Raw genomic sequence first — 20,873 nt, forward strand, 5'->3', positions numbered from 1 at the left:
TATAATCGTTGGATCATAATGGCTGGATGTTGTAGTTAGACGTACAAGGAATAGCAAAGCCCATACAGAAGTAGGTTGTTGAAAACGATGCATTTAAAGCTTTCAAAATATATGGGCTTTGATATTCTTACTAAGCATTATCAGGCTGAGAAGTTTTTGTTTAAAGGTTTGAATATAGATTAATAAGAACTAAACCAGTTGCAAAACAGTCTGCATTAATCCCCAGTCATAGCCTAATAACATTTCGTTTTGTTGCTGCAATAAGTGTTTAAAATTTTACAACGAAAATAAACTTTTAGAGTTTGTTATTTGACCCAGAACTTTCAATCTTTGTAAAATTTACCAGAAACTTATGTTTTTACCAAAAATGCACGTTTTTAATTTATTTATCCTTAAAACAGATAAGTTATTTGTCACCAAAAACGCGCCTTTGTTTAGAAATAAAGCTTTAACTTTTTTTGCAAATACCAAACAAACCACTATTTATTTGCTCCCCCCCCCCTCCCCCCAAACAACAAAAAAAATTAATTTTTTATCAAAATTTTTGATTTTCAAACCCATAAGCGACGGGCCTTTACCCCTAAACCCCATACCCCGCCCTAAACCCGATTAACCCCGTGTGTATCAGTGGTGTCGGCGCACATGCCTGGGTTTCTGCTTCGGCTTTGGCCACTTGGGCCTCACCACCCTTCCCATGAAAAGCACAGCTCCAGTCGGTTCGTGACGGATAAAGAACATGAATGGCCTGTCTATGCGGACATCGGTGGGGATAATCCGGGCAGACACCCCCAAAGCAGTGGCAGCGACCGCTTTTACCCCCTTTTCATCAACCTCAATAACCGCTTTATGTGCCGCGTCGCTAACATACAGTCCTTCCATGTCTGTAAGCCCGGATAGGTCCGCGTGGTTTTGTGAAAAGATGTCGTTTACTCCAAGGCGCTTTAGTGATGTTTTCAAGTCTTCTAGCCCGTGTTCAACTTTGAACTTTGGCATTTCAACCCTGCATGGCCCCATGTCACGGCCGTTATAAACCAATAGACGGTCGAGTTGTTCTCGGATGATGTCTTTCGATTGCGGATTAGTCAGGTGCGTGAAGTTGCCAGCTATGTGCGGCATAACGACCACAAAGTTCAACTCATGACCTGCAGGAGTATAGGATATTGTTAGCCGTGCTGGTTCGTACCGCTTTGAATGACGTCGTTTTATATGACTTAACCCAGCGTTTCTCAACCGTGGCCCTCGGAACCCCAAGGGGCCACGGAGCAGTTTTCAGAATATAGCAACAAAGGTTTGAATTTAAACAATAAAAAAACAGTGGTGGAAATAAATAGAAATTTCAAAGATTTCAAAGATCCACAGGAAAATACCCGCTTCTGCCACGGAGCAGCCACAAGCATATCTCAGTTTACTAATTAGCGTGTTAAAGTATTGTTTGTTTGTTTTTTGCTATGGCTTTAGAGACCTGTCTTGATATGTTATTTAAAAGTGTTTTTCGAATTACCAAGGTGGACACATAGTGTTTAGTGCTTATGGAAGGGGCCACGACTTTTTCAAGGTTGAAAACCACTGACCTTACCATACGTCCCGATTAAGGCGGGACAGTCCCCATTATTAGGGCTTTGTCCCGGCTTCACAAATAATTCCTAAAATATTCCGCTTTTTAGTCAGACAATATTTTCTAACCCGCACAGATGTTTTTGGTACAATAAGCATGAGTTTGTTGACTTAAATGCCGGTTTTTATACAATTGATTAGCGTTTAAACTTTAAAGTTACTTAAACCAAAGTGGAGGAAACAAAAACGTCATATTTAATTAATTTAAAGTTTCTCTCTTTGGTAATTTTCGGGCCTTTTCTATGTGTCCACAGCCTAGCAATGCGTCTTTTTACTTTTTACCTTTCTACAAACGCTAGTTTTTTATTATAGCACCCCAAACGTAAGCTACGATTCCGCCTGTGTATGTATTGTATACAAAGTTGTTGTTGGGTTGTTACCCATGTAACACGGAACGGAAGTTTTTGGACGCCATCTTGTTTTGCTTTTAATGTTTTGATTTTGTAGTAACCAAAAATGAGTTAAAAGTTTTACTCACAATTTCCAAAACAGCTAACGACTGTATAATGCGGGGTAGCTTACAGGCACAAATTTTGTGGCATTATCGAATTTATGACGTCATTGGGTTATTGACGTCATCCATTTTTTCATTGACGTCATTGCATTATTCACTGATCTGCATGATGCTTGGGTATATATACACGGATCTGAAATGTAGCTTGATAATGAATTGCAAAGCCAAAAAGGTCGAGTAGATCAACATCGTCTTGATTATTAAGACGTTTCGATACGAACTTGTATCTTCATCGGTTAATACTTTACGCTTTTTATTAAACAACTAAATTTAAAATGCAAATTTAAGCTTAAAGTTTTGCCCAACCATGCACCAGACATTTGACTGTGTACAATCACACTAGAGTTTTCTGTACAGCTGCAAGTTGAAATACAGGAAGCACTTTAGCGCCAAGTGCCCCGTAGTGCATCGGCAAGTGCCCGCTCCGGCTGCTTTCTTGGCTTAATTGTGTTAAACTGACATGTTGTTGTTTTTGGCGCCCCATTGAAATGATCGATTGCAATCGCGGTATTGTTCTTATAATCCCAACTTGTCAGGCTTGGGCGATTTTTAAAGCACTTTGCGGCTGAAATGTTCAGGTTTTTTAGAATTGTAACTTTATGCGTTTGAATGGCTCATGTGGAATTAGTGTAGCACGCATTTTTAACCTTGCACTTGTTCGGACAATGTGTTTGTTTTTCACATTTGAACCAAAACAAATCTGTTATCAAGCTTAATTTCTGCATTATGTCGTCACAGTTAACGCTGTGTCGTCACAGTTGTGCGTTTTATTCAAAACAACTGGATTGACAAATGTGCAAAGGCGTTTATTAGGTTACTTTGAAATAATAATAACGCGAGTTTTTTCGGTGCATTTCAACTTTCCTCGGGAAACCCCGACTCGCGTCACTTGTTACGTCACAAAGCGCAACAATATGCTGTTATCAAGCGTCATAATGGAAAGCACCCAAATGCTTCGGAAACGCAAATGGTGATTTATCGCAAAAGGGCCACATTGAGAACCATCTCACCTTTTGTTTTCAAATAAACTCGCCAAACTACTACATGTCATGAAATGTTTGGTTTGTCACTACAAAATTCTTTAAATTATTAAAAAAGTATTTGAATTTATTTGCATTTAAATAGAAAAACTTTTGCATTTAAATAGATTTACCTTAAAAACTATATTCAAAACACGTCAAGTGATCCAATTTAGAGTTTTTTTGAAACCCAATAAATGTTTTCTGAAAATTCTTTATATGCCTATTTTTTTTATAAATACCCTGGTTTGCTCGTGATTAACACGTGTTACAATAAAATGCTTTAAACTGACCTAACCTTAAATCTCATTTATCCAAGTCTTAAAGAGGAAATGAGCTAGTGTTTGTGGGTCCACGAAGGCCTTTTTGAAATATTTGTGTAGGTAAAAAAAACGTTTTAGCACCGATATATTTAGACTCCATTTCAGTTTCACATTTTTTGGACTGAAAACAACAGGTTTCCGAGGTCTGCTTGTTTTATGACGTAAATTTATGACGTCAGCTTTAAAATTTTATGCCCAACCATCGTCTACGCCAGGGTTCCCAACCTGCGGTACGCGAAGGTTTTTTGGAAGGTACGCGGTAGCTTTTGTTTTTCACACAAAACTAGATTCGGAGCTTAATATTTTGTTTATCTGGTTTCGTTTATTCCCCCGAGCCCATTCTTAGTACGTAACTATGGCTGTTGTTTCGTAACATTACGATGTTCAAAACACAGGCCATGTCAATTGTCGACAAGGAGCACAGTTGCTTTGTAAAGTGTACAACGCTGTGGGACAGTGGGCGTTATTTATGTCAAATGCTTGCTCTTGATAGATATCACGCTGTAGTGTTAATTTAGTAGGCCAATATTATTATTCTGAATAAAATATGATTCAATCAAATTAATTGTTCTGCGAGAAATGGTACGTGTCGCAGTACAGAGCGTCCAAGTGGTACGAGATCGTAAAAAGGTTGGGAACCCTTGGTCTACACAAACCAAAACTTTTTTTAGAGGGTCCGTGTTGAAAAAGATTAAACATTTTTTTATGGGATTTTTAATGCTTAAGTGTGCCGCGAGACATTTGGCAATTTGTTTGCTGTTATTGGTAAGCTTTTTGATACAACTCTTTGTGTAGGATTAGAATACAATAATATATAAACATATATTTTCCTATACATTGTGTGTAAGGTTAATGTGTATTGCTATAATTTCGTTTATTGTGACATAACAGTAAAGCACTTAGCGAAAATTTTAGTAGGGGTGCACCAATATATTTATTTTCTGGGGGTGCGGTAAGGAGTAAAAGGTTGGGAACCACTGTACTACAGACACTCTTGTCTACCGTGCAGCTGACTGGAAGGTCATTTGGACCCATCGCTGCTACGGCCGTATCGCGCATCAATTTGTTTCTTCTTATATTTTGTGTATTTTAATTTCAGCGCCAACTGAAAATAAACATTACTTACTTACTTATGTTTGTGTGGTACTTACCAACAAATGGCAGCACGACAATTTCAGCCTTCAGTCGGTACATATGAACCGAATGACATTTTGCGTCGTATGACGTCATAATGGGTACTGTGACGTGCTCGTGAGGCGACACTTTGAACTTGCCCTTGAGGTTTGTGGAGGTGAATGAGTTCATCCAAGATGCCTGTGGAAAAACAACTCTTAACTCACTTAAGTACGTTTAACTCACTTAAGTGCGAGGACGTTAAACTTAAATTCGTTTAACTTGTGTTGTTAAATGTTTTTAGCTTTTTTTGAGCGAGTGCGTTTAGCTACTCACAGTGCGAGTGCGTTTAGCTCACCTTAAGTGCTTAAGTGCATTAACTCGCTGAATTGATATGAACCCACCTTAAGTGCAAGTGCGTTTATGAGGTAGATCTTGGTGTTGTGAGTGACTGAGTTGTGAGACACAAGATCGTGTATTTCATCGTCAGTTTGCTTCGAAGCGAACCTGTTCATCTTTCGACGAGCTCGCTGCGGGAAAGCCGCGAACATTACCTTCTTCACTGTTGCGTTGTTGTGGCTGGGATGGAATGTTTACAATTATGTCGATCTATTTACATCCAATGGTTTAAAAGCGCTGGTTAAACATATTGCGTCATATTGTTGTAGGGTCATACCATCCTTTGTTGTAATTACCGGTTGGTGTCGGCCTTTATTAACTGACACAAAGGCACTTAGACAGACGATCGAATACACGTACCAACACCCGTAAAAATTCACGGACACACGGACACAAACATAGACACATGAACAAACATACGGACACACGAACAAACGTACATACACGCATAGAAACACGGATAGACAGACGTACAAACGGAAACACGGGCACACGAATAGAACAGACAAAAACATGGACACACATAGACACACGTACAAACAAACGGACACACATAGACACGCGTACAGACACACGAACAGACTCACCCTATCACACGAAAAACACGTACAGACACTCGGACCCACGGGCACACGAACAGACAAACAACAAACGAGCACACATAAACACACGGACAGACAAACAGACAAACGTACAGACACACTTAAAGACACACGAACAGACAAACAACAAACGAGCACACATAAACACACAGAGAGACAAACAGAAACACAGACAAATTGACACGCGTAACAGACAGCCAAGTACAATTTAAGCATCAACACAGCTGTTGTAAGACTTTTACCTCTTTAGTGTTTTCTTAAAGGACTTAAGAATCCTGACTCCCATGTCGGCGAATATCCTGTTTGCCCTCCTAAGGGTGAGGTTGCCCCCTGGGGCGAACACCTGGTTGCAAAGTTCGGCCTCCGCATCTGAGGGTTGGGGAATCCCCTCGAGACGAAGCGCGGCCAAAACCTGCCGCTGGGAGTCGCCACCGAGCCCTGGTGGTTAAAAATGTTTTTGTGAGAAATTATTGCACAAATATTTTGGGACAGTTTTCTGTTTCCACTTTTCTTTTTTAGCTGAAGGTTACCAGTTTTCAGCGATGAGCGTATTGGATGTTTTTTTTGATGGTTCAAAATTTATAAACTGACGTTACCTTTCCTGGCGAAATATATATATCTATTTTATTTTTTTAAGATTCTTTTATTAGTTTCTGACCTGAATTGCTAGCTTTGCTAGAATATTTTGCTGTTACTGATCAGGAATTAAGGTCTACATTTATCTTGCAAGGGTCAATGTGATTTCCAATAATACTTATTCAGTGCAACATTCAAGAAATCATGCACAAATTTTTTGGATAGTTTTCTGTTTTTACTGTTAACAGTTTTTAAAACAGTTGTCAGCGATGAACGTTCTGGGTGCCATATTTCCTTTGGGTAAAATATGCCACTTTTTGCAAAAAAAGATCAAAACTTAATAAAAGAAGCAATGACTTTAAACTACTATAGTTACTTTAACTTTAACATTCAACCAACGTAGATTGCCTTTGTGGTTCTTGTATTGCACAAAGCAGCAAAGTTTTTACAAAACAGTGGTTTTACGTTGTTTATGAATGCTTATTTAAAAGGTGTACGATCAAGGACTGTGTTATGTTAAAGAATTCGCTAGCATAATGTTAGTGAAGTACCAAGCCGCCCTTTGTAGATGCATTGTGTACTTTAGCGTTTTACTAATTCAATAGCTACTTTGACTGGAGCTCTTTTTCAATCACGCTAGTTTAACAATTTAACTGACGTTGATACAAGTGCGTATCGGAACTTCTTTATTAAGATGATGTCGATCTACTCAAACTTTTTGGCTTTGTTATTTATTTTTAAACTATGTTTCAGGTCCGTGTTGAGCCCAACAAAATTAGTTTTGTTGGCAAAAAAACGAAGTTCGACATTATTGTTACTTTAGGACGGTCCCGGTATGACCGAGGTCGTGAGTTCGAACCTCACTACAGGCTAGTTTTACAAATAGAATGCAGCAGGCAACGGTGCTGTGGTTGTTTCTCGACTCGCTCCCCTCTGAGCCTGTGTAGCTCAGTTGGTAGAGCGACGGTCCCGGTATGACCGAGGTCGTGGGTTCCAACCTCACGGCAGACTAGTTTTGTATATTTTTTTCGATGTTTGTTATAAAAGTTGAATGTATAGTCTTAAAAATGGAAATCAAGTGACACTGTTTAGCTACAAATTGTATTACAATGTTAAAAATATTTTCGCTTTATCATTAAAGATGTTCAAAAGTATTTTTTGTAAATAATTCACCTGGGACGATTAGGGAAAGCACCGAAAATATCGAGATTGGCGAAAAGACGAAGTTTTTGTCTTGGGAAAGCCCCTTCTCTATTTCGTGGTTCAAGTGAAATGAAAATTCGTGCAAGGATCTGGCCACGCGATTCGAGAAGGCGCTAGAGGGCTGGTAGAGGACTCCGTTAGCTGAAATAATAAAAGATAAATCATAAAAATTACACTTTTATAAGCGGCTGTTTCAGTAAACCAATCTTTAGTTTAATAATTAGTTATTTTTCTTAATTGTAATAAAAATGCAACTTTGTTAAATATGGAAAACAAATCATGGAGCATAATGGTTGGAAGTTGTAGTAAGACTTATAAGAATATCAAAGCCCTTCTGTATGGGCTTTGAAAAGAATTAGTTACACTAAAACTTCATTTTTGGAGTAAAAAAGCCTTTTTGATTAAGTACCAATTTTATTATAAAAAATAAAAAAAAATTAAGTTACACTTTTTTCTTCTTTTTTTTATATATTCTCTTTCGGTAAAGCCATCTTTAGTTAAAAAATGTTTTTTTTCTTAAAATCGAAATCAGCCGCGAAACAAACTTATATTCGTTTCGGGTCCAAGTTTTTGAAGCATCGCTAGAAAATATACACAGTTTAAACTTACCTTGAAACACGAAGATTATTCCAAGCAGAAAGCCTAAATATAATGGATTCATCATGTTTATACTGCTATATTAATCTGGAAAAGACGTTGTAAATATAAACTGAAGATATGTTTAATTTAAACACAGAGAAGCATCATCGCATTTATTTAAAACTTGCAAGTAACTTGAAAACATCGGAGCATATGAACTGGATGTTGTAGTTAGACGTAGAATAAATATCAAAGCTCATACAGAAGTAGGAAGCATTTTGAACGTTTCGAATAACTCTGAGGATAATGGCTGAAGGTTATGACATCATCTCTGATTCTGTTTTAATAAGCTTTTTGGCAGGACTGATGATGCCATTTTTGGCGTAACTGCAGTATTCTGTCTTTTAATTAAATTGTTTAAATTATTTTCAAACCTTTACGGTTCTTTCTTTTTAATCACATATCTGAATTTTAGGCTTTTCGGTGAGAAAATTGTTCTATTTTTGCCCCTGCTACGTAGTAAAGTTTATAGAACAAATTTATTCTTACGAAAATGTGCTGCTACTTTTTCTTTTTACTCTCTAAAGGTTTACAATCTGAAAACGTAAATAATCACTTCCCCAGGCACTGAACGTATTTTTAAATCTCGTTTTATGTCCCAGCAAAAGCTTCAAGCCATTTCCTTTTACCACCGCATGCTCAGTTCTTACTGGAGCGTGTAATTGGCGGTTTCACACGCTGGCTTGGAACTGCTGGAATCTTGAGCATTTACTGCCAACCTCAAAATACCCAGGCGAGATTGTTATTGGCTGCTTATTGGCTTTAACCCGATCGCAGCAATAAGCCAGTTATTTGTGTCAATCCAGAAATGGAAAAGCGATCGCAATATGAAATATTTTTTTGCCAAGTGTTTTTGCACAACAGAAAAAAAATGAAGGAGAAAGCTAAATAGGTCGAGTAACTTGACATAATCTTTGGAAGACGTTTCGATTATAAAAAAACTTTAAAAAATGATGTCGATTTATTAATATCCAACATACATGAATGTTGTACGAAAAACAAACGTTTGTTTGTAAATTCACCTTCTTTATCATAACTCCATCTATTTTGGGCGAAAAGCTGGACTATATATTCTCTAACGATTTACAACTGGCATTCTTTCTTTATACTTATTGCTTTGTTTAATGAAAAGTAAATTTTCTGCTCCAGAATCTCCTGCTTTTCATCAAACTGTTTTCAAAGTCCAACAAATTACTGTCAATAATAATCTGTTTGTAACGCATGTTATAAAAAACGAGGCAACTTTAAATTACTGGAAACTTAATTAGTATGAATATCAAAGGCAACACAAAAGCAGGCAAGATTTCAAACGTTCAAGAGATATCCGGCACGTTCAAAACGGTACCTACCTCTGTATGAATTTTAATACATCTATTGCAAAGCTTAATTAATACACGATCTCGTTCTACTTGTGGCTCCATATAACATTTTCACGGTAATTGCGTATTGATTGCATCCACAAAAACAAACCCATGATTGCTTTTTATCGATTTTAGCGCCCTTTCATTATAATGACACAAAACGTATAATTCAAGTTAAATGCTCTGTTCCAAAATAATCAATCAATAAGTCAATTCTCGATGAAGCTAGCTCAGCGATCCAAAAAATAAGACAAAGTATAACCGCTAAGCCTTGTCATCTAACTCTATTCACTGAATATTTGTAAGCTTAAGTTGAACAAAACAATAATACGATAACATCATTAAAATGATTCATGTCTTTGTATTTGATTCGGAAAATGTCTTATTTAAAAAAAACATTCTCTTAACTTTTGATATGTCCTATATTTGACGTTTTACTACGGCACCAAATGACTTTATCATGTTAAAATAAAAAAGACAAAAATTGAAACGTTAAAACAGGGGCGTGCAACTGTTTATCGCAGCGGGCTATAATGTATAATTATGATGGTGGTGCGGGCCGGACAATCGAACAACAGATATATTTTTTTAAACAAATTTTTTATTGGAAAACTGCGTAGAATCAAGTTACTCATTAAGCGATTAATGAGATGTGTGATATCTTCTCTCACCAGAGATCTTGTTAGTTTTGGCAGAAGTGCCAACTCGAAGTTCACTTAACAGTTGCTCATCTGTGAGCTGATTCCTGAATTTTGTCTTGAAGAGGCTTTCCTTTTTCGGCAATTGCTTTCGATAACTTATAGCCCAGTTTTGTAACAAGCTCAACGTCTTTCTTATAACAATGAAATACCTCTTGTTGTTTGCTCAAAGACTTTTTCAATTGCAGCATTTTATCAACCCGCAATTGACCTACAACGCTATCATAATTAGAGTGTTTTTAACTATAGGGTCCCTTAGAAATTATACTCTTTTATTACTGCTATAACGTTTTGACAAAGCAGGCAAACTACATCTTGCTTGAATTTCCACCTTTAATAATCAACCTTTCTATTTGCCAGCAAAACAAGGCAGTTTTACTACAATGCACACTATGACGCAATAATGGAGGTTCGGACAGTGTGACGTAATACAAATTGATAAATGCCAATGATTCCGTTACAAATAACTTCTTAAACAGTGAAAAATTTAAAAAAAACAATGGGCTACTTGACGTAGTCTGTGCGGGCCACGTAAATAGGTCTCGCGGGCCGTATGTTGCACGCCTCTGCGTTAAAAGGTCACTAAATTCAAAATTTAGGACGTACTAAAATCTGTTTAGGAACCATTGAATAGTCACGTGTATATTTTGCGTCCGGGGCCTATCTTAACCAAAGGTCATACCTATTACCAAACTTCCACTAACAAATACATCAATAAAAAACTTCACTTTCAATGGAGAAGTGATCACAAAACTCAATTTGTGTCGCGCTCAAAAAAATTAGGAACTTAATGCTCACGTATATATTTTGTAACCGTGCTTATCATTACCAAATCCCACTATCCAAACACATCGTTAAAAAACACCTCACTACCAATGGAACACAGTTGGGCTTCAAAAAGCAATCGTTCGTCTTTCTATTGAAACTATATTCTAGGAAACAACTCGAGCACTTCGTACGTAGTTTGGCCAAAGCAAAGGGCTCCTGTTTTTGCTCCAGAAAAACTATGCAATCATTAATACAGCCAGCGACTTCTAAAGTTTTGAGGTTTAACCAGAACTGTTTTGTTCTTCAAAATGATAATTTTTATAAGTTAAAATTCTTACGTAGAGAGAACAACGGTTACCTATATTTTGCCGCTCGATATGTAAGACCAACCGTATATAGCCACGTATATATTTGGTAACCGGGGCCTAGCTTAACCTAACCACACTCACAAAATCCACCAATATCAAAAACCTCACTATCAATGGAACACAGTTCGGCTTCAAAAAGCAATCTTTCGACCTTCTATTGAAACTATTCATTCTAGGAAACAACTCGAGCAGCTTCGTGCGTAGTTTGGCCTCAGTAAAGAGTTGCTGGTCTTTTAATTGACCCCGATCCAGCTCCAGTGGCACTTTCTATTGCTTCCTGTCCTTTTTCACACTTGCTTCTTTACAGCTTGTCCCGGAAAGTGTCAGCTCGTATTCACGACGTCACAGTCACCGGTTTGTGACGAAACAGTGCAGGAATTCCACGCTTAACTGCACATTTGGCGGTTGTGGTCTCATTGCAAGCTTAAGGTTGTATAGGCTTGACCTTATATGGCGAGCACTCTAGCGTTTAGTGGTTTGCAGACGAGACTAGCCTTATTACATGAGTCAGGCATTAAGCAAAGCGTGGGAACTTGGATCACAATTCCAAGGAACTAGTGTTGGGAGAAGATTGTTTTTTCATTCAACAAGGGTGAACAAATATTCCCTGGTTATGTATAGTAGGTAAAAGCTATACATAGCAGTGTTGTAATCAAATTATTTTGAAATGACTCAAGTCCCAGTCAAGTCATTTAAAAAAAATGAAGCCCAAGTCAAGTTATTTTGAATAAATAACAAGTTAAGTCATAATTATAGCAACATCTAAACGTTTATTCTGTTCAACCTTTACAATTTACAGTTTGCGGCCTTATCAGTTTCCAATTTGGTACTGCGCATGCGCACCTATAGTCTTTGGTGTTCTGACTGGAGTCCCTACTCCACAGTCCTGCTTTTGTGTTGCGGTAAACCAGTGGTGGCCAACTTTTATTCCAATGCGCTGCAAAAAATGTTTAATGTTTTACGACGATAGTCAACAGATGCACACTAAACAGCAAAAGCTGTTAGTCATTGTCATTGTTCAGTTACTTAAATTTATGTTGTAATTTGTTTCTTGAAAACAGTTGTAATTATTTTTTAACGATGCCTTTCCTTATATTATATCTGTGGTATGATGCACCACTTGTAATGGTACGTGAGCTATTAGCTGGCCACGCCTACTTGAAATATTCCGGCTGCTAAAGTTGTCTTTTTAGCAAAATAGTTTTTTCATGGATTGGAAAAAATATTCAATAAATTTTTTTGTTTTCATTTTTTTACTTTTTAACACACAATTGAAATTGATAACAAAACAATTGTTCGACAGGCAACATTTATTTACAACAATTAAAAAATCTTTATAGAAACAAACCACACAAAAATCGACTAAGATGGTTGTGAACTTTTAATACGAAAGCGTTGGAAAAAAATGGCTGCAAAGCTACAAGTGTGTTATAATTGACGAGAAATTTGTGTAAAACGAGAAAATATTGTGTTGTGTACAACCATATAATTTTAAAAAACTTCTGTCAAAACGCGTATAGTTTTCCATATGTTCCCAATTACCCACAGAAAAGTTTTGCCGATTATTATTTAAAATTGGCTTTTACCAATTTTTTCGTTCAAATGTTTATCAATTTAAAGTCTTTCTTGGTTTACAGTTTAGTTTTTTTATTTTGTGTCCAAATTATGTACAGATATTTAAATTAAACTTCTGTTCAAATGCAGACAGACATGCCACCCACAAAAGTGTAAAAACTAAAAAAGTTGGAACTATAACTTAATGTGTCAGACGAAAAGAGAGAAGTATAAATAACAAGTGTTCATTGAAAACATTTCCCGCCCAATCTTGGCGATTTCAAACGTAAACAAAAAAAATCCCGCCTTTTTTAAAAAAAAAGGTCAGCAACTTCTCTCATCCAATCGGATTGCCGACTTTTCCCGCGAAAAGAATCGCTCCGGTCGCATCGTGACGTAACAAGTAGAGGAAGGGCTTATTGACCTTTTGAACCCGGGTCACGACCGATCTAATTCCGACCGATATGACCGTTGACCCCGCCGCCTCGACCCCTTGCTCAGTGGCGCGTAACTTCGCTTTGTGACGTATGTCTTGCACGTGGAGGTGCTCGAAGTTGCTCATGCGTGACAGGTCCGCGTGCTGTGCGTCAAATACGTCATTGACGCCCATGCGACGTAATACTGACGTCATATCCCTGACGTCATACTCCATCTTGAACTTAGGCATTGTGATCTGGCACATTACGATCTCACGTTTTCCACGATTGCGATCTAAAATGTAGAATAAGGCAGAAATAAAAAAAAAAGTAATGATAATAACAAAAAACAAATTTTAAATGCGTAGAATGAATTTCAAAGCTCATACAGAAGTAGGTGGCATTTTTTAAACGTTTCGAATAATTCTTAATATTTTTTCAAAATGCTACTTACTTCTGTGTGGGCTTTGACATTTTACTACTGAAACCTCCAGCCATTATGCTTCACAGTTTTAAAGGATATTTTGGTCTATGAAAAAGTAGAAAAATAAAAACGTGCTTAATTAGAAAAAAAATATCAAAAATAGTATTTAACAACTGGACATTACTGAACTTCTTAAAGCATAAGCAAATTTTGACATAACACCTGGAAAAATACCTTTGAACGTTTTATTTCGCTTGTTTAAACATTATCGCATCTGATCGCGATTCGTTTAGTCCAAAATATCGGGTATCGATATTTGAACAAAATGTCAAGTATCGGGCATTTCTAATTTCAACTTGACGTCGTACTGTCTTGTTGTTCCAGTGTTTATAGCAGAGTAGTAACCCACCTTGCCATATTTGGTTGATAAGGTTCCCAACTTTCTCCACCATAGTTCCATCCTCGTTGTCATAAAGTAAGCTGAAGTTACCTGCCTCTCTTGGCATTATCATCATCATACTGATGCTGTCTGTAAAAATAACAGATTTTAAACAAGGGTTCTTAAACACAATGTTCTGTTGCGTCGTTTTAATGAATCCATCTACATTGAATTTCGCTAATGACGTGTACATTTGAGCCTAGTGTTACGAAAAGATAACTGTAGCCATTGATTAATAATGATTTTCTGACACAAACAAATGACAAATTTGCGTTGCTGTGTATAAATTTTACGGAAAATTAGTTTCTTTAGCCTGATGTGTTTTAAGTTTACAAACTTTTTCTAAAGGCTAGAAAAAAGTTTGATAACTACTGGTTCGAAGGTTTGAATGATAATAAGTCAATTTAGAATCAATAATTACAGTAGTCACTGATGTGAATGTTCTATTAAAACAACAGGCATTTTGACGTCACAATGGCTTAAGTTTGTAGCATAACTTCTTCATTACAAGGCAACTGACATGTTAACAATTGTTCTTGACGTATTTAAACATCGTGTTTGGAGCACTGATGCTTTTGGCCAGAGATGTCTTTAGATTTCGTGTTCTAATGAATTGTTTTACAAGTATTGCTTGTAGACATGTTAAATCGATGGCATTCGTGTGCGGATTTTTTACAAGCTTACATCGAAACATATACTGCAGTTTAAAACTATTGGAGAATCAAGCTTCAATAGCAACTAACGTTGCATAGTAGCTGTATTTTGTGTATTCATTTTGCAGTATTAGCAGCAGACAGTTACGCTTACAAATAGTCTGTACATCTTGTTTTACATGAAATGCTGCATTGAACTGTCATGTATGGTTTGTTTTGTTTTATCAGCTTTGCTGTCAGATACTGGTGTACGTTAAGAGCTCAGCTTTATACAGATAACGCCTATGCAACCGACAAAACAGTTTCCAGCTAATATAAAAAGCCTATACTGGCTGTGTCATTTCTTTAAATGTGGGCAGAGAGTACAATAGAACCCCGCTGATTCAGTTCTTTCGGCACCAGTTAGTTTCGTTTTAGCACAGAGCATTTCTTCAGCAAGATAACTGCTATTGTTGCCACTTCACAAAGCTATAAGCTGTCTTTAGTTACCCTTATATTTTGCATTGTACTTTCATTGAACTAATTGAGGATGCAGTAATATCAAAGCCCATACAGAAGTAGTTAACATTTTGTGGAAGTTTTGAATAAATCTTGATTCTTGAGATATTGGCTGTAGATTGCATATGCGCGTAAAATGAATATCAAAGCCTATTCAGAAGTAGGCAACATTTTTTATGTTTTCAATAATTCATGTTGAAAATGAATAAAGAGATAGTCAAAACGAAATGTTACCTACTATATGTGGGTTTTGATTTCTTACTTCGGTTAACTACATTCTATAATAGAGGATGTAACTTGATGCACACTTCTTGTATAGAGTGATTATGTTAATTAAACCACAAGATTACCCAAAACTCGCCTAATGTTGTTGATAAGACAAGTAATGTGAAATGCTAGATATATTTTTTTGCCTAATCGTGTTGTCTCTAAAAATGCAAAAATACCGTTATTAGCAAAACAAACAAGTCTTGGATTTCTTGGCTTTCTTGTTTCGTTTAAAATACATTTATTTGCAAACAAACCATACAGTTTTTACCCAAATTGAAAACGTTAATGTTGCGCAAAGCACTTAGGTAGCTTGATTCGCCGTAGATGACACTTGTATTATAATAGCAACGCAACAATCTGTTAAAAGCAACATTAAATGCAACAATGTGTTAAATAGCAGCACTTGTGTCATTATTGTTGCTTCCTTATTACCACCCCCACATCCAGCTTTTCACTAAACTGCATTCTCGTATGCTATGCACTGTTCTACACCGCATATGGATGGCAGTGGATACAGTTATTGTATGTGGGCTGACACTAGCATGTTAAGTTAGCGTACTGTAGAACATTTAGTGAAAAGTAGTTGATGAAATATATCACTAAGTTATCTGTGAGTTTCGTCTCGTTAGTTTTTGTTAGACCAATCGTATTTACGCGTTTGTCGTGCATATGAATGGATATATCTCTTGCATATGATTTGACACTAGTTAGCGTTGCAATGTTAACGGACAGTTAGGCGAAATGTAGTTGAACTTTTGGCTGAGTTACTAATGTGTTGTTTTTAGGTTTTTAGTCGAGTCAGTTTTTGTTTTAATTAAAAACTTTTGCAAAGTGGAATTGTTGCAAGACCATTCCTATCTGTAAGTTGTCAACTTAATATACATTAGTGTTTCATCTTTTTAATGTATAAGAGCATTTAAATGTATAAGTACTTCTATGAAATGTACTGATGGCTGCATGTAATGACCGACACATAAAACAAAACAAATTAATTGCCAGCATCAGGCTTGTCCGATAGTATCAAATAAGAGTCGATACCCGATGCCGAGTTGTAGTATCGCTAAGGTGGGATCGGAGCCGATCCAATACCAAACTAATATAGGTATTGTAGATATGATTTGCTACCTAATGCATGAATTTCCACCTTAAATGGTTGAATTCATCGTAAAATAATAGTTAACAACTGGTGGTAAATAAACTTATTTACGCTAAAGCGAATTTGGGCCTTTTAACATGAGAAAATTCCCTACGAGCGTTTTAACTTAATCTATTTAGTTTGTTTGAGCTTAGTAATGACGTCATTGGTATCAGATCGAATCGCGATATGTTTTATCTAAATAATAATGTCGACTATCGGACTCCACTAGTCAGCATTAGGTTCGACTATATCACATTAGTTTATCGCTCTCACCTGCCAGCGACAGTACGGTGACGTCAGAGTTGATGACGTCGTCAGCGTACATGGTGCACTGGTACTCCTTGTTGTACATGGTTGGCACGTTGATGAAGTGGTGGGGGGAGAGCCAGAACTTGCGGGATCGCGTTTTGGAGAGGTCGAAGCCGATCTTCCACGAAGCCTGTGTGGAAATAAATGTAGAAGTATTTTTTTAAACTGATGTTTAACATTTTAAGCAGTGGTTTCTAAACTTTTTCGAGTCGTTTGAATTTTAAATGACAAATTTTACTAATAAGTTGTAAAAAGAAAAAAATTGTCAGTTGCCAAAATGTTTTCCTCTTATAATTGCTGAAATGAAACGAACCTTAGTTCTTAGCGGGGTGTTTTAACTTGAATCAAACCTGACATTTTAACTAAAACCCAAATTTCAGTAAAATTTTATCTTGAAATTTAAGTATTTTCTAAGACATTGTACTGAAAAAAGGCGAAAAACAAATATTCGCTCACCTTCAGATAGAGGGCGTTAACGAGCAGTAATCTTGCATCGTTCGTGAGACTCCCGGCCGGAAGTATTTCGGCGATCAACTTCCGGGTTCGTTTTCTCACGTACTTGTTGATCTTCTGTCTAGCGACCTCAGTCGAGCCGCTGATGTCGATCCGTCGCGCTTGAGTGGCGTTCAAACTAGAGAAAGGCATCAGATGAATTTACAATATCTATAAAAAAAGGCGTATCTTTATTGAATCCAAAACCATCTGCAGCAGGTTTCTGCTTGTCGATCACTGTTCCGCTGACGCGTATATTAACAATAAAACTTTAGGTCTAAGTCGTTTTTTTTTTAGATGTTGTAAAAATTCTCGTTTTTTTAAACTTTGAGTTTTATTGCTTGTTTTAAAATGTGAGAACAAACGATAAATAAGTAAAAAAACAGCATTGGCCAATGAGAAAATACAAAATAAAATATATTTTTTTGTCAGTGAGGAGACAAAAAAGTTTGATTTAATGGAGCCCATACCTCTACTTCACTTTTGCTTTCTTTTCCGAAAAAAATTAAATCTTTAAATCCGCGCTCTATTATGACTTTTATCTTAAATAAAAATTGGTCAATTTGAACCCGTTACCCCTGCTTCACTAAGTTTTTAAATTTGCGCTCTGTCCCCAGTCGTGACTTCTATCTTGTAAAAAAACAAAAAATAAAAATAATAAAATTGGGTCAATTGTCAATATAATTCACTTTGGTTTACAAAAAAGTTTAAATCTTCAAATCTGTGCTCTGTCCCACCTTGTTACTTCCTTCTTGTACTTTTTCTTGAGCCTGACGCTTCTGTCGACGTAAACCCGGTTGGCGCAAGTAAGCTTGTACTTCCGCGTTCGCTCGAACAACGTCGTGTACATCTCTGTGAGGTCATCACTACTGACGTCACGTTCAAGTCTCATGGCCGCGTTGACTTGGGCGAGCGACTGACCGCTAAGACCTATTGGAAGTTTAACATTTAGCAACGATTTTTTAACAATTTAATCAAGGATTGTTAAACTGTGCTTTGTGCAACCCTGGGTTGTTTTAATCTTTCCAAGGCCGTCGCATTTAATATCTACCACAAATAGTTTTATGACGTAAAAAACCTCGATCCACGTGAAGCAAAAATTGAATTTAGATTTTAAATTGCTTGTAAGTATAGTAATTTAATTTCTATACAAGTAACTAATGTAGCACAGTAACGCAATACCAAAATGTGGCTTGGTTTACATTTAACTGAGACAAATAAATGATTTACACAAATACATTTTATATTTTATGTGTATGATTAAGCATCCCCGCATCCCCTTGGAACAGTTAGGGGTGCGAGAACCCCTGGTTAAAAACCTATCCTATATAGTTGTTACCTGGCCTGAGCATTGCGAGCGCTGTGTAGAGAGACAGAGGTGACAACACGAGGTTCTGACTCGCGTTTGCGTTTGGCATCTTGCTCATTAGGTCAAAGGTGAAGTCTTGGAGGGATTGTGACGCAACAAGGGTGAAGGGGCGGTGTTTAGGGGGTGAAGGTGAGGGTGCAGAGGGGTAAGCATCGTTGTCGAATTCATCGGTTAACTGTAAAAAAAGAGATTTGATTTAAGCTAAATCTTTTTAAGTTACAGCTTTAAGGAAAATTATTAGCTGTGAATAAGGGATTTTTTTTTAATATTCGTAAATTCGTGATTTTAGCTACATTTTATGTAATTACAGCTTTAAAATTTAATTAAACCACATTTTATTCAAAACTAACAGAAAACCTTTTTAATTGTACTTGTAACTTTTATTAGAAGTTCATTTTGTAAATTATTATCGTTTTATTAAAGCATGATGTGCCAGTAGTTGGTATAAACTTTATATTAATCAAAACAATCAAAAATGTCACAATTTTGGAAATTTCGAAAATTTATATAAAAATGTTGGTTTAAACTTACCCCATATTGATAATCACTCAACGAATATTCTGAAAATAAACGAAACGGTTTTAAAAGTTGTTAAACAAACAATGATTTTTTAATTATACCACACACAAAAAAAATTACTCCAGTAGTGCACGGTAAACCAAATTATAAATTAATTTATATGGAATATATGAAAAACGAGCAGAAAAAACATTTTCTTACCTTCATAATTTTGAGGAAACCCGTCGAATTCGTCGTGGCAGTGTGACGTCACAATGCACATGCAGACGATTGCTAACACGATCATTTTTCAATTTCAATGTTCGTTTATAAAAATCTGTATCTAAACAAATAAACAGTATTTTTTAGATTGGCATAATTTGTTTAATAATGCAATAGAAAAATGTGTCTAGGTTAACACCTGCAGGGAATTACAGTCACACACGTGTTGCCTACTGCTGGTAGCTAACCTTTTTTGCGCTATAGCAAATTGTGGCTTAATAATCTGGAAATAAAACACCCTTGAACGTTTAATTTTTTTTTGTTTGAGCAAACTCATGACGTCATTTAGATCGGATCGCTTCGCGATAATTTTTGTATAAAAATATCGGGTATCGGTCTCTGAAAACAAGTATCGTTCATCCTTATACTGCCCCGTTCATATGGGGTCGATTTGTCAACTTAAGCTCAATTTCTTAAAAATCCACAGTGATGTCGCCTGATACCACCTGTTGTTTGGGTCAAACCTCTAATTAGACAATTATAACTGCTACTTTGATTAACCACCTGACATTAAGTGACAACATAAAGTTGCGCTTGAACCACTGATCATAACAATTCACTTGAAGATCTAATTAATTTCACTAAAACTTTCCTTCTGAGCTCTCTTCGGTATCGGCTTAATTAGGTTGAAATCTACCTTTGCTGTTTCCCATTAAAAGCAAAATTAAAATACGTTGAACTAAATTCAAACCTTTTCAAATATCTGAGAAAAAACGTATAATATCTGAGAAAAAACGTAAATAAATTAAAAGAGCTTTGCAAACCATAATTTTGGAAGCTTTCTTCTAAAATGTCATCAAAACGTCGGCATTTAGCCAACCTGTCTAAACGACCTAATTTAGCTTTGCACCGAATTCGCAAACTCCATTCAAGTCGGTTTGACCTGGCGCATCTGAAGCTCTTCAATGGGAGGCTTCGCGCGTTCTGCGTTATATCCTTCCACTCGCCATTTAAACGTCACCTTAGGGCCTTGTGAAGTCACAGTCGCTCGACAATCGAGGCGGAAATTCGCACTTCAGGTCAAAATACTGAAACAACTTGGAGAGACTTGAATGGTGGAAGATGGCCGCTTATTAAATATCGGCCGCTGTAGCCTCTGGGACACCTTTGCGACGACTTATCTTGTCTCATGTAACTTGCGCCTTGAATCGAGTTAACGGAAGCGAGTTTATTTATATCAAACCTTTACAGTTTCCGATTTGGAGCTAAACATCGCGCGCCAAAAGGTCACTGTACTTTTAACTTTGTAGTACCTTGGCTTTCTTTAACGAGCAGCAAACACGATAAGCGACGCTGTATTAAGTCCACACCAGGAAGCCTAATGCGTTATGGTC

General features: G+C 36.7%; 2 protein-coding genes across 2 annotated transcripts in view; one reads left to right on the forward strand and one right to left on the reverse strand.

Annotated features, from left to right (window-relative positions):
* The window catches only part of LOC146141262 (uncharacterized), a 76,254-nt gene that overhangs the window by 36,164 nt on the left and 19,217 nt on the right, over positions 1-20,873 (forward strand). The gene's annotated exons all lie outside the window — the stretch shown is intronic.
* LOC146141263 (uncharacterized) lies at positions 610-19,602 on the reverse strand. Its single transcript, XM_083391572.1, has 13 exons — positions 19,480-19,602; positions 19,291-19,319; positions 18,730-18,934; positions 18,128-18,320; positions 17,355-17,529; positions 16,863-17,028; positions 14,001-14,120; positions 13,095-13,462; positions 7,334-7,538; positions 5,827-6,022; positions 4,988-5,162; positions 4,622-4,784; positions 610-1,142 (listed from the first exon to the last, which is right to left on the reverse strand). The coding sequence occupies exons 1-13, from the start codon at positions 19,562-19,564 to the stop codon at positions 625-627; spliced, it is 2,598 nt and encodes an 865-aa protein (XP_083247698.1). The 5' UTR covers positions 19,565-19,602; the 3' UTR covers positions 610-624.

The sequence above is a fragment of the Ascidiella aspersa genome, chromosome 6, assembly GCF_963924565.1.
Source record: "Ascidiella aspersa chromosome 6, kaAscAspe10.2, whole genome shotgun sequence".
Lineage (NCBI taxonomy): Eukaryota > Metazoa > Chordata > Ascidiacea > Phlebobranchia > Ascidiidae > Ascidiella > Ascidiella aspersa.

Bases quoted from the DNA above. Each gene is read 5' to 3' on its own strand.
- LOC146141263 (XM_083391572.1), bottom strand. From the start codon at position 19,564: ATGATCGTGTTAGCAATCGTCTGCATGTGCATTGTGACGTCACACTGC. The intron at 18,935-19,290 runs GTAAGTTTAAAC...CTTTTTTTACAG, and splicing joins TGAGTGATTATCAATATGGG to TTAACCGATGAATTCGACAA. The intron at 6,023-7,333 runs GTGAATTATTTA...TTTAACCACCAG, and splicing joins GCTTTCCCTAATCGTCCCAG to GGCTCGGTGGCGACTCCCAG.